This window comes from Oncorhynchus kisutch, linkage group LG18 (genome assembly GCF_002021735.2).
Source record: "Oncorhynchus kisutch isolate 150728-3 linkage group LG18, Okis_V2, whole genome shotgun sequence".
Lineage (NCBI taxonomy): Eukaryota > Metazoa > Chordata > Actinopteri > Salmoniformes > Salmonidae > Oncorhynchus > Oncorhynchus kisutch.
Window position 1 is genome coordinate 69,131,072 of NC_034191.2, and position 17,477 is coordinate 69,148,548.

Consider the following 17,477-nt stretch of genomic DNA (forward strand, 5'->3'; position numbering starts at 1 on the left):
TGGATAAGAGCGTCTGCTAAATAACAAAAGTGTAACATGTTATGGGGAAGGCTATTTTGGGTCCCAAGCCAAGTTGTTTCAGCAAAGGTCAAAGATCAGTTGTTGGCAAAGTATAGCCTATCAACTGGAGAGCTACGGCTCCTTTCTGTGACATTGGTGAGGTGTTGAGCTATGGTGGATTTTTTATGATCTGGAAAGAAGCCAATTGGATCAGATCAAAAGTATTTACTTCCCCAGGATGTTTAATCTCTGTTGTCTCTTCTGACAGAGTATATTTAAAACAGCCACAGCAATGATGCCAACACATTTTTAAAGGCAGCGGGTGGTTTTACACAAGGACTTTCCTCAACTACTGTAACTAAATATACGGCATCTTGGTTACAAGTCTAATAGTTTTACTACAACCAGGCATTTGTGCTGATAGAGTGAAGTAACCTCAAACAGTAGGTTAAAAGAAAGATGGCTTATGCTGACTGTAGAGTGCTTTTAGCCTGGCCATGATCACAACATGCCCCTTATCTTACAATACATTGACAAGACCAACAGGTGGCTGGAAAGTGTTTCTTTATTCAAAGCAACAATACATTACATCTTTGTCTAACAACTGTACAAAATAGCCAACAAATAGAAAACAAATTATACAATGTGTGTGTGTGTGTGTGTGTAAACTATTCACATCCAATGGTTCACATTGATTCCATGTAACAACGGTAGGAAGATTCCTGTGCTTTTATTTAAAAAATAAGGATGGGTGTTACATACAGTCTGAAGCTGTTCCGCCACACACACAGAAATTAGTTGTATATGCTGCACAAAATTAACATTTGTCGTTGTAAATTGTCATTTACAATAATAACAATTCAAAGAAAGTTAACAAGGCACTAGTGTGGATTCAACTCAGAGTCCAGACTAAACTTGTGGTGGTCACATTCTTATAGTGGACATACACAACAGCAGTGCAACGTTTTAGTGCTGTGGCTTCTTGAATGGGTGTGGCATGTGGATGGAATATTAATTACATAACAGCCACTAACCCTATAGCTTAGCCTACATGGGACAGCGATCAAGATTAACAAAATGTAATCAGTATTATTCACATCGGGATGTTTTGGTTCTAACCAAATGCTCCTGAGAAAGTTCACCTGGGTCACGTTCAGTGGGGAGCAATGTTACAGATACACATATATTATGTAGAACATCTCATGTAGAATAAGGTTTCATGACAGGTCTATAAAATACATTTATATCTACAGCGTTCAGAACATTGCACCCTTCTGAACACAACCCTGATATTGAGGTCTGCTGTACATCTACAAACCAGCTGAAAAATCACAAACCATCCAAGGCTAACATTTCTTTTTTTCTCAACTGCATACTTATTCACATTTTCACAATAGCAGAAACCCATGGGCATCCAAATAAATTATAAAAATTACTTTCTAAAAGCCTTCTAATTGAAAAGAAATAATCTAAATGAATCTAAAAACCATAAAAAGTACACAAGGCACTGTGCAAAAAGTAAAAATATTTTATGGATTCCTTACATTGGCATTCATTTCTATCAAAACATTGTTTCTCATCTGCTGCGCTCATCACGCCATTGGCTCACATCTTCTGTGATTGGCTTGTCAATCAAAGGGGTAGGCAGTACACAGTGAGGCATGCAGTAGAACTTTAACTTAATCACAATAAACCCAGCACCAACATTAAGGAAGAATAAAGAACTACCAAACTGAAAACAGAACCCCACATAAACCCCAGTCATCTCCCAGTGTTGCTGATGGTTGGGAACCATTTTCTTCCTCCACAGCGCAGTGCCGACAGTTGAACTTTAATAAGAATTTGTTCTTGACTGACTTGCCTAGTTAAATAAAAATTAAAACATCCATCTACCTGGTACCACACTATTAAAGGCCCTGGGACTTGAACCATTGTTGCTCTTAGTAACAAGTCTGTGCATGAGTTGTCCCTTTAGCAACACCCCTGGTTACGAGAGAGTCCTCAGAGGCGTGTCCCTGTAGCCTTTACAACCCCAGGCTTCAGAGGGCGTAGTGAGGTCGCCAGGTGTGACGGTGTCACTGCAGAATTGCTGTTCTGTTGGTTACAAATTTCTGCTGAAGCAGCGACAGAGAACTGCGGAGCTATGGGGAAAAGAGGAGAGGGAAAAAACTGTCTGTACAGACACAAACACCTGCCGGAGGGATTCGGGAGCCTGTAACACAAACATAGCTGGTCGTTTGACTAACCTGCTCCAATAGCTTGATAGAGTCCTGCAGCACTGCTTTCAGCAGCAAAGTCTCCTCTCTGGTCCTGTATGTTGGGGCCGGTTCAGGAAAGAAGTCAGCGGCAAAACTGAGGAGACAGACAGTCAGCATGACAAGAGAGAGAATTCCACAACAACCCGATCCTGTCAGATCAGTGATTACTCCAAGAAATGGTGAAGGTTTTTCCTGACTTGGATGCATGCTAAGGGGACGTGGCTCACCTGCAAACCGATACACTGGATTTATTTTCTAATTGATTATAATTGTTAGGGTTAGGTGTTTGGTTAAGTTTAGGTTATAGATTGTCTGGCGTTTCCTACTAGCACTGACTTTGCTGATAGCTTCTTTATTGAGGAAAAATGTACTGACTATGACGTGGTTGGCTCACCTAGCTATCTTAAGATGAATACACTAAGTCGCTCTGGATAAGAGTGTCTGCTAAATGACTAAAATATCAAATGTAATGTGAAAAGTGCAGGCCTTCACCCGGTGTGCAGCAGCCTACCTGCTCTCGGTCCTCTCCCGGAGGTGGTGCTTGGTGCTCAGGTACATGCGGTTGGCCACATCCTCCATGGCCCACAGCTTAAAGAACAGCCCCAGGTTCAGTACTGTTAGGATCAGCAGACTGGGAACACACAGCCAGAGAAAGAGGCTGAGGTTTCTGATTACCTGGCTAATATACTGCACCGAAGTACTGTTTGAGCTCATGAAGCAGAATGTACTCATAGCAAGCGGTACCGGAGCGCCAAGTCTAGGTCCAAGAGGCTTCTAAACAGCTTCTACCTCCAAGCCATAAGACTCCTGAACATCTAATCAAAAGGCTACCCAGACTATTTGAATTGCCCCCCCCTCTCTTTTACACTGCTGCTACTCTTGTTATTATCTATGCATAGTCACTTTACTATGCATAACTCTACCTACATGTACATATTACTAGTGATGCACCGATATTACATTTTTGGCCGATACCGATATCCAATATGTTCCTTGCCAAAAAAAAACGATACAGATATTTACCATTTTAGCGGCGTTTTAAGCATTCTAGTACAATTAAATAGTTAACACACACACACACACACAGATGAAACGGTCTAAGGCACTACATCTCAGTGCGGCGCATAATTAGCCCAGCATCGTCCGGGCAAACATTGTAAATAAGAATTTTTTATTTACTGACTTGCCTAGATAAATAACAGGTTACACACACCACACTGACCAAAAAGTTATTTTGTTGGCATTTACGTATGTCCCCATTACCAGTAAAACATAATCAAAACCTATTTCACTTACTTGCTGTGCTGTTTCGTTGTTTAGTCATTGAATTCTCAACCAGGATTTCATGGAACGCCGTTTGAGTCATGTCAAATAACACGACATCTGTTTCAGTAGCAATAGTTAGCTAGCTAACTATATAGCTAGGTGTCATCATCTAAAATAACCCTAATTTATAAGACAGTTCTTATTTGATTCATGGTGGTCGGACCAAACTATATAAAGCTAGCCACAATAGTGGACTTTGCAGTTAGACTTCAAAATAAAAGTATGTATTCATTTGGATTACTGTCAATGACACTTATTTGGAAGGCAAACCGCAAAGTACCACTATTGTGCCTAATCCTTACTGTGAATAGCTTCACAACACATAACCCGGTGCGGTAGAGCCTCACTAGCCAGATGAAGCTAGCTGGCTGCTTATAGCGAACAACAAGTGGCAACCTAGCTAATACTTACTCACAAGGATTCCTAAGTCAATGTTAAGAATAATGAAAATGACTGCAGGTTCTACTAGCTAGGTACCAAGCTAAAGCTAGCTACCCCTGAAGTTTCGGTCGAACAAATTATGCTTTATTACCAACGCGGTATTGTAAAGATATCGTTCGTGGCTGGTGTTGGCAGACTTTTATGTACAGCTTTGACACGCAAAAACCCAAACGGTATTCCATAGTATGTATGTCATGAAGTTAATAGCAGTGACGTTATTACTGTGTAACTCTGGTAGGGCAACGTCTGAAAAATAGCGCACTTGGTAGTGTGTACTGGCACTCGACCAGTCGGCGAAAGCCAACATCACCCACAACAGAGAACGGTTGATAGTCAAGGGTAATGAATACCATTATCTTGGCTTTAATGGATTTCGCCTTTGAGTTGTCTCGCTGAAATTTTGTTACTCTTTCAAATAACTGCTCGATTGCTCAATCCACACTGCAGACATTGTGGGCTAGTTTAGGAATGCTGTGTTGCACGTATAGCGCAACATTTTACGTGTCGTCATTGCGTCATGTACCCATGTTATTTTAGGTATGCACGTCAGTTTAGTCATCGGTTTTGCACATTGGGGCGTTAAACAACATCGGCCAATACCGATGTTGGAATTTTAGCTCATATCTGCCGATTCCGATATGTTCACCGATATATCATGCATCCCTACATATTACCTCGACTAACCGGTGCCCCTGTACATTGACTCTGTACTGGTACCCCCTGTATATAGCCTCGCTATTGTTATTTTACTGCTGCTCTCTAATTATTTGTTACTTTTATTTCTTATTAGGTATTTTCTTTTTAAACTGCATTGTTGGTTAAGGGCTTGTAAGTAAGAATTTCACTAAAGGTTTACACCTGTTGTATTGGGCGCAGGTGACAAATAACATTTGATTTGAAGAAAGTACACAAACAATAGAAAAGGTTCATGATGATTTACAGCTATACCGTTTGAGTGTTGACTGGTGGTATCCACTTACATGATGCTCATCCCAGCTATGATGGTAGAGATGTTCCATCGAGGTGGACCCTTCATATCTATGGGATCTGACAACCGGGAGAGAGCGGAACAGCTTGAAGGGAAGACATATGACTGTGTGTCTATTGTAGGTCATTTGACTGTATTCATGAGTGTTTGTGCAATTCACTCATATAGTACATGTAATGTTATCCATGTGTCAGAAGATGGTTGTTAAATAAACAGAACATGTATGTACCCGTCTTGCCCTCTCTGTGAGGGTCTAGGTCAGGCTCGTATTGCTTGCTGGGCTTCAGGTGCTCCTGTAGTGTCCGACTGAACGTCCTCCTCCGCCAATGATGCAACCCGCCAATCATCTTACCGGGGTCTCCGCATCCCTGGTTCAGCTCCGCCTCCTCTTCCATCAGCTCAGATTCTGTGATGACATAGGGTCAAAGGAAAAGTTGGGTCAAATGGCTTGGAAGACAGGGGTCAATAGATGACTAGAAGTGGTAGGGGTGATGTAGAGAGGACTGCCGTGCAGACTGTAGGGAGGTTGGGTGATAATCGACATCTCATGAGGAGAGTTGGACTGTCAGTGTGAGTGCAGGGCTCTGATTCAGATCTAATCTAACGAGACTGGAGAGGGTGAGTAAGAGAAGAGCAGAGCAGATGAAGGGTAGGGAGATTGGTTGTTATACAATATAGGAGAGAGGGAGCTGGACAGAAACCAGTGAAGCACCAACATACAAAGAGAGCAAGGGCCTAACCCAACACTCACAGGCAGAGAGACTAATTGGAGATTGAGAAGTTGGGAGGCAAGAAGACAGGCTCTCAGAGGAAGATGCACTCAGAGATCAGCCAAACAAGGAGGAGAGAATTGAAGCACTACAGAGAAAGAGGGGACAAGACATTGTAAAAGATGGAGTGGAAAGAGAGAAGGGTGAAGAGATCTCCAGGGCTGCAGCAGCCTACTGCCCACCGAGGTGTCTGAAGTAGTCCTCCAGGCCACTCCAGGAGTTCTTGGTGATGAAGGACTTGACCAGCCCCCACGGCTGCTTCTTATACTTCACATCAGTGTACACCCTAAACACACAACACCAGCACATCAACTCTACAGTTGTAATTGAATAGTAATCAAATGATCTATATTCTGATTTACATTCTGTAATGGGTAATTAGTAACCACAAACTCTGAAGTACCAAACATTTAGTATTTATTAAAAGAAGTCTGTCAACTGCTGGACACAGCAAATAAGTGCTATGAAGTCACAGACCTGGGATATGAGAATAGGAGGCTTTATGCCACTAGAGGAATGACTCCAACAACGCTGGAAAATGTCCTGGAGGGCTGTACAGACAGCACTGCTGATTTTCACTGTGACCAAAACCTACCAGGGAGAAGGGAACCAACAATACACCGGCCCGCAACAGTTGGAAGTGAATTGACCTTTCCTAGGGGATACTGATTAGACTTTGACACACAAAAACCATGTAAGAGGGACATCGCACTGAACAAAGAGACCGTGAGCGCAGCGAGAAGCTCAACCGCAATACCCTGAAAGTCTTTACCCTAAAGTAAACTGAGCAGATAACAATGTCGAAAGGCTGTGATGTCTCTGCTGCTCACCTGAGTCGACATTTGCGTTTGGAATGGCGGATGATACAGTAGCGGTTCTGAGTGTAGAAGTAGTCGTGGTACGGGACGTCGTGTGTGTAGACCTCCGAGTCGACGAGATAGTACTGACCTTCCCTGAACTCCTTGTACAGGATCTGACAGGACAACAGAGGAGTTACACACACTCTGGAGAAAAGACATTCCACACACACTACTAAAAACCTGCCACGCGCAGTGCAGACCTGGGCTCACCTGGTTCTCCGTGGCGGTGGAGAACTTGCCCACCAGAGGGTTGGTGATGGTGATGGTGTAGTTGAGACTCCTCTTCATGGAGCCAGACGCGTCACTCTGCCACCGTGTAAGGATGGCATCTGACGACAATCACACGTGTTAACCCATCTACTACTTTATTTGGTACCACATTAGAAGAACGCTCGGATAGTCACATTTAAAAATAGCTTGTGAGGACAAGTCCGTGTTAATCAGAGGAGAGGACTGTGGCTTATAACAGGGTGGATGGGGAGATGACTCACTGGTGATCTTCCTGGCGTTCATGAATCTTCGTATGAAGTGAGATTCGGTAAAGAGCAGTTCAAACATCTTTTCTGCACTGATGTTGAAGACCGTGTTCACATAGAGCCTGCCATGCTGCTGGGAGACACTCCCCCTCTCCTCTACAGGAGAGGCAGGGAGAAAGATGGGGGAGGGGTCAGCATGATCTCAGAGGGATGCCTCTACAAACACATTTAACAAAACAAACAATCACTTTAAAGTAGCATGCATTTAACAAACACATTTGGGGGTCAATAGTACTACCACGCACATGCCTGTTGGGTAGAACCAATGAACACACAGTGGGGGTTAATTCTCACCCTCCTCTGCACTCTCCGAGCCGCTCTGTTCAGAGAAGCGGTCCAAGTTCGAGTTAAGGTCCAGAGAGAGCTCAGAGCGCTTGGAGACCCTCTCCGGGGCAGAGCGGTCCAGGGACGGGTCAGGAGTGCACCGAGACGAGGTGCTGCAAGCATCATCCTGTAGGACACACAATGGAAATGTCACTCTTCCCTGACTATGGAAGCCTTGCTATAAATGCCATCAATCTGACTGGTCATTCACTTGCAATACTCATTAGACAATGAAGAGAATATGTGGAGACATGACTCTAAGGCGAATACTTGATATCATCCAAGCCTTGTGTGAGAATTTGTATTTAAACTTTATTTTGACAGGGAGTCAATGCTGAGACAGAGGTCTATTTTCCAGATGAGGCCTGTATAGCACCACAATACTACATGAAAATACATTAATCACATTAAGCTACACATTTATATTATACACAACAAGCAAAACACAATCACATTCTTCAGTAAAAAGATCCTTTAACAACCTTCTGAAACACCCCAGAGGCACCAATTTCTCAAATTTTAAACACGTAAGGTGCAAGGAAATTATAGGCTGATTTACCTAATTCTCTAGACACCAAAGGAGTCTCCAGAGTTAACCAACGCTGTGAACAGGCTTGATAACTTGTCATTTTAAATCTTAACAGTGATGTTAGATAAGTCTGAAGTTTGTGGAGCAGGGCTTTGTCAACAAAAAGAGTAATGATGTGATCTATGTGACTTCAAAGAGGTGTCGTACCGTGTTTCCTGAGTTGATAGAGCTCTGTCCGAGGGGTGAGGGTAGGTCCTCTCCCTGGGGCGCAGTGGGCTCACAGGAGCCCTGTTCCCCCGGCTGGAGGCGCAGAGTAGACGGCCTCCCAAAGTCCTCTCCACCAGGCCTCACGGTCATGCTGCCACGGACCAGGTGGGTAAACAGGTTGAAGAAATGTGTCAGTTAGACAGATGTAGGTGAGTGCATGATGTTCTTTGTGCAGTCCGAGAGAGAGAGATCCAGGTGTGTGTGAGTGGTCATCCTCACCTGGTGTGTTTCTGCGTGGTTGATTCTGCTGATGTCTGTAGACTTTCTCTCGCTACAATCCTCAGGCCCAGGTCATTGCCATAGTGCTGCTTGACCATCTGCCACAGCGCCAAACTACACAGTGGCTAGGAGAGAGGGAGAGGAGCTTGGTACACAGCAAACAGTGGCACTTGAAAAGATTTCTGTTATTATGGAAAAGCAACAACTTTCCTGGTAGTGTCACCACCAATCAGCTTTTTGTAGGTTATAACGTATGAAAGCTCAATCAAAATAAAAATTATAAGGATGAATTCCTCTGTCTGGCTTCCTGTAACATGATAACTATCTTCCACCTGTGCATGAATCTCACACCGCCTCCAGTGTCTTAGTTTCAATGAAACAAAACAGCCCTAACCTGCTCCTTACTCAACCACACTGATGTCTGGAGATTAAAAAGCAAAACAATACATGCAGTGTGGATGACATTTAGCGCCACCTTTGATTGGAATGAAATTATGACCAGACAATTTTTTATAAAGAACAGACAAAAAAATATGTCTGGTACCTTGTTCATAGTGAAATTGCACATAACGTTTATGGACACCATGATGCGCCCCCCCCCCAAAAAAAAAGAAAACAAGTTATTTAAAAAAAATATATATATATACGTGATTGGGGGAAATGTAAATGACTTTAAAAGTCTTTTGAGAGATTGAACAATCGTTGATCACTTACGAGTCAAAAGAAAACAATTTAATAGTATTTCCCATGCAACAGACTCTAGTCAAGAAAGCGGCCATATGGAACCACGGTTTCTTTAGCCTAATTCCAAACTCTGCACAGCTAATCATAATTTCGATCAAAATCTGTAACTTGCTGCCAATCAAGTAATTAAAGGCCATTTTAAAGTTGTTTTACTTACTTTGTAGCTATTTCGCTCTTTCCCAACAGTTGTTACGTATACCTGCCTGGTAGCTGGACTGAACTATAACCTGTGCGCCGTCACAAAGCAATCAGGAAGTTAGGCGCTTTGCCCAACAATAGGATCAAGAGTGCTCCGCCCATTTATAGAAAGATAGATAGCTTCGATAAAAGCTCTATTAGATGCCAAGCTCGTGAACGTTCAGTGGCAACGGAAATTAGATCTGTTGCCCTGAAGAATGGCGAGGTAACGAAACGACAGCGCTTTCTCGGGGGCAGGGTGTGTGTCTTATGCAAATTAACCTTCCTAGCCACACCTTTGTGGGGTCATTGAACCTTACCTTCATTCGCTAACTCCCGAGCCACACCAGTGTTATTGTGGGGTTGATTTGACAGCTTCATTCCCTTGGTCCACAGTCTTCCATATTGCACTAGTTGCCCCTATAAATTGCATTCATTCTAGGTCCTAATATGATTTACTTTTATCTCAACTTTGCTATCAAAAGAGCTAGTATGTTATAAGAAACAAAACATTATGAATATTCAGCCTGCCACTTCCCCTCATATACAACATAAGAACTGAATGCCATGGGAACCTCATTTGGGGACATGGGGCCAGTCTGGGGTGCATGGTGTTTACCCAGGACCCAGATAAGAACAGCCAGCCAGGGTAAAGTCACAGAAGCCTTGAATACTACATCAAAATCTGGATAGGTTGCATGAAATGACAGACTAGAGCTATGATAACCATCACCATTGATACTACCTGGTTATCTAGTAGTTGGCGTCCATGCAACTGGATCAATGGGAGAATCTCAATTGCATACTCCTCAGGTCCTCCCTCCACGCCTCCTTCTCAACACCCATTGGAGGAGAAGGTCAGTGGGTATGGGACCTCTGGCTTTTCCATCCAATGGGTTTTGAGAAGGAGGCGAGGAGAGGGGACGCGAGGAGTATACAATAAAGATTCTCCCAGAGCCAGTCGATGAGATATTCTCATTTGGGCAAAATACCGTCCTTTCTTTGACTCCTCGGTCCTCTCTCCTCCATGACCCGGAACCCGATAAGTGGTCGAGGAGAGTGTCAATTAGTTAGTAGTCGAATGGAGGCGCTTCATCCCGCTGAGGAAGCACAGGAGTATTCTACCGTAGTCCTTTGCGGAAGAGTTTAGAGATCCGCCACAACCCCTTTGAATCAGCGGTTTACTCAGAGGAGAAAAGCATGCACAAATTTAAAAACGATATGCTACTTATCTTTTTATCTATAAAATGTCACAACTAGGCCTCCCGAGTGGCGCAGTGGTCTAAGGCACTGCACCGCAGTGCTTGCTGTGCCACTAGAGATTCTGGGTTCGAGCCCAGGCTCTGTTGCAGCCGGCCGCGACCGGGAGACTCATGGGGCGGCGCACAATTGGCCCAGCACCGTCCAGGTTAGGGGAGGGTTTGGCCGGCAGGGATATCCTTGTTTCATTGCGCACTAGCAACTCCTGTGGCGGGCCGGGCACAGTGCATGCTGACAAGGTCGCCAGGTGTACGGTGTTTCCGCAGACACATTCGTGAGGCTGGCTTCCGGGGTGGGCATTGTGCGGCTTGGTTGTGTTGTGTTTCGGAGGACGCATGGCTCTCGATCTTCGCCTCTCCCGAGTCCGTATGTGAGTTGTAGCGATGAGACAAGACTGTAACTACTACCAATTTGATACCACGAAATTGGGGAGAAAAAAGGGGTGAAAAATAAAAAATAAATATATAAAAAGTCACAACTAGCTACATGTCTTTGTACTACCCTACACATTTCATTAGGTACTCCACCCCTGCAAAAGTGCATTTGTTTCCACATTTCCTCTCCTTTGACCTTTTTCAAAAGGAGGGGAGGACGGAGGAGTAGAGTAAACCAATTGAGAATCTCCCCAGTTTAGCTTATTACCATACTATTGTCCTATTATTTCCTTATTAGCAAGAGTCGGATTGAGTGAGGGGAAGACGATCCTAGATCTGTGCTTAGCGTAACTCCTACTGTTCATATACATATCCTTGTCATAGAAATACCCTTCTTTAATCCCAGCCCCATTCCCCACAGGAGGCCTTTTGGTAGGCCAACATTGTAAATAAGAACTTGTTCTTAACTGAAATAAAGGTTCAATAGAAAATGTAAATATAAAAACATTGTGGCCTTTATGGGTAATAGGGTGGCATTTGGGATGCAGGCCCAGTGAGTGAAGTGAGGTTATGAAGTCGCTGAACTGTGCCTCACCTTGTCCATCAGTGTGTTCTGCCACATCCGGAACACTCCCTGGTAACTCTTCTCTCTGGCTGAGAAGGAAGTGAAGAACAACTGTAGGGAAGAGAACGACAGAAGCGTGTTAATATTATTGCAGTGATAACCATCCATTGGTTTGCATTTAGGACAGACAGAAGGGATGAGTAACATGTTATGTTGTCAGTGCTGCAGCTGTAGGCCTACTCCTGAGGGGTTAAACCATGAAAAGCACAGAGTCTCTTAGCTCTGGTCCAGGGCGTTAGTGCAACTGTCCAGGGATATTAAACAGAACCCAGGTGGTGTTTGAGTGACTATACTGTACCTTCTCTGAGTCTGTGCAGATCTGTATGGCGTTGGGGATCAGCCGTGCTGTCTTCTCTCTGTACATGGCCTTGATGTCCCTCAGAGTCAAGGCGATCTACGACAATATAGCACAGTGATGACCTCCAGAGTCAAGGCTATCTACGACAATATAGCACAGTGATGACCTCCAGAGTCAAGGCTAACTATGACAATATAGCACAGTGATGACCTCCAGAGTCAAGGCTAACTATGACAATATAGCACAGCGATGACCTCCAGAGTCAAGGCTAACTATGACAATATAGCACAGTGATGACCTCCAGAGTCAAGGTTATCTATGACCAGAGCCATATATTAATGAGAGTTCTGCCAACTTTTTGAACAGCTGCCATGTTGGCACCTTTATTCTCTACATGTTTGTGATGTAACAATACGAGAGCGCCTATGACAGTTCCCTATGAAATGACCCACTGTAAACAAGCTAAACAGAGCAGGGAATTTAACAGACATTTTTATTGATTCGTTTTGGGGATAATGTGTATCCAAGTCAACAAATTGCACATCTGCTTTCACTGTGAAAACTATCAGCAGTAAACAGCACAAAGCAGAAACGTCAATTATCACTTAGCAATGGCTATTGAGGAGAAGGTGGCGCTCCATGAATGTTCAGAGAGAAACCGCATTGGCCCATCACTCTAAATACAGTATATCACCGTATAAACCCAGATAACACAGACCACATTTAACACGACCAGAATAATGCAATACATACACACATTTACAGCATATCACAATCTGATTAATTAATCCCCAAGACAGAAAACTCCTATTTTCCATCTCTCCCCCATGTGTGAGCTCACCTTTGTCCCCCGAAACACATTGCTATAGAAACAGAGCCAGTTCTCTGACAGGTAGAGGCGTCCCTGCAGTAGGATGTCTCTCTGGAGGGCACAGGTATAGTCTGGGGAAAGACACGGGACGCACCTTGACACAGGTAAGTATAGTACAGGTGTGCTGGTATATGCAGGTGAGAGAGGTGCCAATCTTTTGTTTTTAAGAGATGATAATAATAATAATAATAATAATAATAATAAATATTATTAGGGTCCATTTCTGGATGGGGCCTCGCTCTCCCCATTTCTCTCTCACACCCACACAGACACGTAACTCACCCATGATGAGTCTCTCTGACTCAGGCAGTTCTTTGAACAGCTTCTTGAACTCCTCAACTCTCTGTTTGTAGGTGGGGGCAGGCAGGGCTTGGGGGGTGGCCAGACACTGGCCCTGAGGGTCAGACATCTGATTGACGGGCCACAGAGGTAACATTATAATAACAAACCTCATTTCAATAGTAATTTCTATAGTACAGAGGTCATGCTGGCTAAAACTGCTGCATTCTGTTTTTTTTCTCATACAGTACCAGTCAGTGTTTGTTAGGTGTTAAGCCTGTGTTAAAAAAAGGTGATTGTCACTGTTGAACTGTGTTTGGGAAATAAAGATCGACATGGTTTTATAAAGGTAGTGGTAATATTTTGTCCAGTATGGGGTAAGTTGTGTTCAAGCTACAGTACCAGTCAGAAGTTAGGACACACCTACTCATTCAAGGGTTTATCTTTATTTTTATTAATTTTTTCTACATTGTAGAATAATAGTGAAGACATCAAAACCATGAAATAACATATGGAATCTTGTAGTAAGCAAAAAAAGTGTTAAATCAAAATATATTTTAGATTCTTCAATGTAGCCACCCTTTGCCTTGATGACAGCTTTGTAGACTCTTGGCATTCTCTCAACCAGCTTCACCTGGAATGCTGTGATTGAATCTGTCTTTGAAATGCACTTTCTCGACTGAGGGACATTACAGGTAATTGTATGTTTGGGCTACAGAGACATGGTAGTTATTCAGAAATCATGTTAAACACAGTCTAGCAACTTATTATATGACTTGTTAAGCATATTAGTACTCCTGAACTTATTTAGGCTTGCCATAAAAGGGGTGGAATACTTATTGACTCAAGACATTTCAGATTTTTGTTTTTTATTAATTTGTAAAAAATAAAATAATAATAATAATTAAATACCACTTTGACATTATCGGGTATTGTGTGCAGGCCAATGACACACAATCCCAATTTAATCCATTTTAAATTCAGGCTGTAACACAACAATGTGGAAAAGTCAAGGGGTTTGAATACTTTCTGAAAGCAGATTGAGTGGACAAAACATCAGAAACACCTTCCTAATATTGAGTTGCACCCCCTTTTGCTCTCAGAACAGTCTCAATTCATCAGGGCATGGACTACAAGGTGCCAAATGTGTTCCAACGGGATACTGGCCCATGTTGACCGCAATACTTCCCACAGTTGTGTTAAGTTGGCTGGATGTCCTTTGGGTGGTAGGCCATTCTTGATACACTTGGGAAACTGTTGAGTGTGGAAAAACCCAGCAGCGTTGCAGTTCTTGACACACTCAAACCGGTGTGCCTGGCACCTACTACCATGCCCCAATCAAAGACAGTTAAATATTTTGTCTTGCCCATTCACCATCTAAATGGCACACATACACAATCCATGTCTCGAGTATTGAACATCCTTATTTAACCTATCTCCCCTTCATCTACACTGATTGAAAAGGATTTTAAAAATGACATCAATAAGTGATCATAGATTTCACCTGGTCAGTCTATGTCATGGAAAGAGTTCCTAATGTTTTGTACACTCAGTGTGTATATACATATTTATATATTAAAGTGACAATTGGTCAATATGCTCTCGCTATTCAGTAAATAGAGAGAAGACCAGGAACTGAACATTAATGTAGCTGAAAAACAGTATCGGCTCATGAGCTTTGTATACTGTCACTAGTACATCACAACAAAAGCAAAATGTGATGAAGTGATGTCAACATAATAGATGACAGAATGGGAAGAATGTAATGGAGCGTCTTCTCCACTAGAGGGCAGGAACCGTTATTGTCCACACTGTGGAAATGTCTTTGGCTTCACCACATAAAAACAGACATTATACAACATCAGGAGAAAATCATCCTCCATCTTTAAATAAAACTATACAACGTACAAAAGTGCTACAGTGCAAGTGCAGTTTGTTAGTATTCATTACATCATTGGTCTAAAAACCACAGCATCAATAATTCCTAACTAAAGATACATCGTCATCATGCAGTGTTTATGTTTGTATCGGGGCGCAAGCAAGCAGACTATATGACATGTTATACAATGTAGGGGTAAGTGCATGATAGCCACGGACAGGTCAACTGAAGGGCTCGGTATCTTACCTCATGTTCCTCAGAGCTCCACCTGTACTCCCCCATGGAGGCGGTCTCGTCTGTGATGTCACTGCCAACCCCTGACCGGGAAACCTGGTCCATCAGACCCACTGTTCCGCTGCCTGGATAGAAGAGATATGTTATAATGTTACCTGGTAGCTTTAGAAGGTCAACTCCAGCAGTCCCTATAGAATGACTACTGGACTGGACATCTTGCTGCTGTAAAGGGGTCTGTTTATGGCTGGTCTCTCCTGAAGAAGGTTACACTTTGCAGACCATGCTAAGAAGTATGAGGATGGAAATGACATCTTACGCGGGTCCATCTTCTAACCCATATAATTCAATTTGAACACAATGAATTACTTGTTATGCTTTGCAATGTTAATGTCATTGGATTAGTGATCTACTATTGAATTAAAGTATGTTAGCTCAAAGTTCACTGCAGTCAATGAATAGCATTCTATAGCACTTTCTATAGCACTTTGTCCAGGTGTGAAAGGGCAGTGTGGAGTGCAAGAGATTGCATCATCAGTTTACCTGTTGGGGCGGTATGCAAATTAAGTGGGTCTAGGGTTTCTGGGATAATAGTGATGTGAGTCATGACCAGCCTTTCAAAGCACTTCATGCCTACAGACGTGAGTGCTACGGGTCGGTAGTCATTTAGGCAGGTTACCTTAGTGTTCTTGGGCACAGTGCTATTGCAGCTTTTTTCGTTTGCCAAGCAAGGTCCTTGCACACTCGTTCGGTTCGAACGACGCCTTTAGGGTAACAGCAGCCTCACTCTACCCGTGATATCAAAGTACTGTACTGTAATAACTGTAATTGATAAGGCGAAAATTAAACGATTTGGTATCATTTTCATAAAGGAATTCTGAATAAGTGTGCTTCAAACGTTTCGCTTTGAATTTTTCACAGCTATCGTCTTCATCTGTGCATGAGAGTACATCCGACTCAGTTTACCCAAAAGAAAATACGCGATACAGTCGTGTTTTTTATTCCCATCACAAATTCAGGCCGAAACTGAAGAGCGGATGGTTTGACCGCAGCAATTTACTGCACCTTAATCTCTTGATGTTTTCGCATTCATGTCCAACAAGTCCCATTCTGAGCAATTATACAATGGGCAAATAGGTCAAGTTTCGTTCAAATCTAAAAGGGTAGTGTCAAAAAGGGATTGAATTCAAATGGATTTACCCTGCGTCTTCATCATCCACCATTTCGGATCTCTTTGGGGATACTAAATTCGTGATAGGCAGTTAAAAGACGGTGCGCATTCATAACCTACCTGGAAACGACACAATATATTTATCTTCTGCACCGAGTTGTGAGTCTGGGATGAATGAAGGTTTGTGAAGTCGCGGATACCTGTAAACATGTCACCAACGGCTCCGTTTGACCGCTCTCAGATCTTATTAACGCAAAACTAAATCAGTAATGTGTACATCTAGGTTTACTAAAATAAATGGCAGTGGCGTCATATAGCCAATGTGCTACACATCCGTACACCTGGCAACAGGTATCACCTGACCCAGCCCATAAGAGAAAATACCATGAAGGAGATCGTTGTGCTTTGTCCATTACCATTTGCGTACTGATGGCAGTCTAATGGTTCTAAAAATAGCCATCATTCTCTGTTCTGTTCCACCCTCACAGTTCTTGTTCTGGGGATGCTTTACCGAGTCACAGTTCTCTCTATTCCCATTTCGAATTATATTCATTGGCAGGTGTGCGGATGCAATATCGCAAGCTTTAATTTTTTTTGAGAATGATTTCTTGTATCTGCCCACCCGAAGACTGAGCCTCCAACCACCTGCATGATGAGCCCCCAAAATTCACCCAATTTATTGTGGGAAGCTTGTGGAAGGCTACCCGAAATGTTTGACCCAATTTAATGGCAATGCTACCAAATACAAATAGAGTATTTGGAAATGTGATGAAATACAAATCAAAGCTGAAATAAATAATTCTCTACTATTATTCTGTGGTGATCCTAACTGACCTAAGACATGGAATTTTTACTATAACTAAATTCCAGGAATTGTGAAAAACTGAGTTTAAATGTACACTGCTCAAAAAAATAAAGGGAACACTAAAATAACACATCCTAGATCTGAATGAATGAATTATTCTTATTAAATACTTTTTTCTTTACATAGTTGAATGTGCTGATAACAAAAATCACACTAAAATTATCAATGGAAATCAAGTTTATCAA

At 42.7% G+C, this 17,477-nt stretch overlaps 1 protein-coding gene across 1 annotated transcript; it reads right to left on the reverse strand.

The window, feature by feature from the left end:
• Positions 1 to 547: 547 nt before the first annotated feature.
• On the reverse strand, positions 548 to 16,847 carry LOC109909886 (protein Aster-C). Its single transcript, XM_020508960.2, has 18 exons — positions 16,548 to 16,847; positions 15,272 to 15,384; positions 13,150 to 13,276; positions 12,838 to 12,938; positions 11,997 to 12,092; positions 11,669 to 11,749; positions 8,519 to 8,643; positions 8,240 to 8,390; positions 7,474 to 7,630; positions 7,135 to 7,275; positions 6,854 to 6,972; positions 6,614 to 6,756; positions 5,966 to 6,069; positions 5,243 to 5,419; positions 5,006 to 5,072; positions 2,770 to 2,889; positions 2,247 to 2,352; positions 548 to 2,141 (listed from the first exon to the last, which is right to left on the reverse strand). The coding sequence occupies exons 2-18, from the start codon at positions 15,362 to 15,364 to the stop codon at positions 2,076 to 2,078; spliced, it is 1,974 nt and encodes a 657-aa protein (XP_020364549.1). The 5' UTR covers positions 15,365 to 15,384; positions 16,548 to 16,847; the 3' UTR covers positions 548 to 2,075.
• Positions 16,848 to 17,477: the final 630 nt, after the last annotated feature.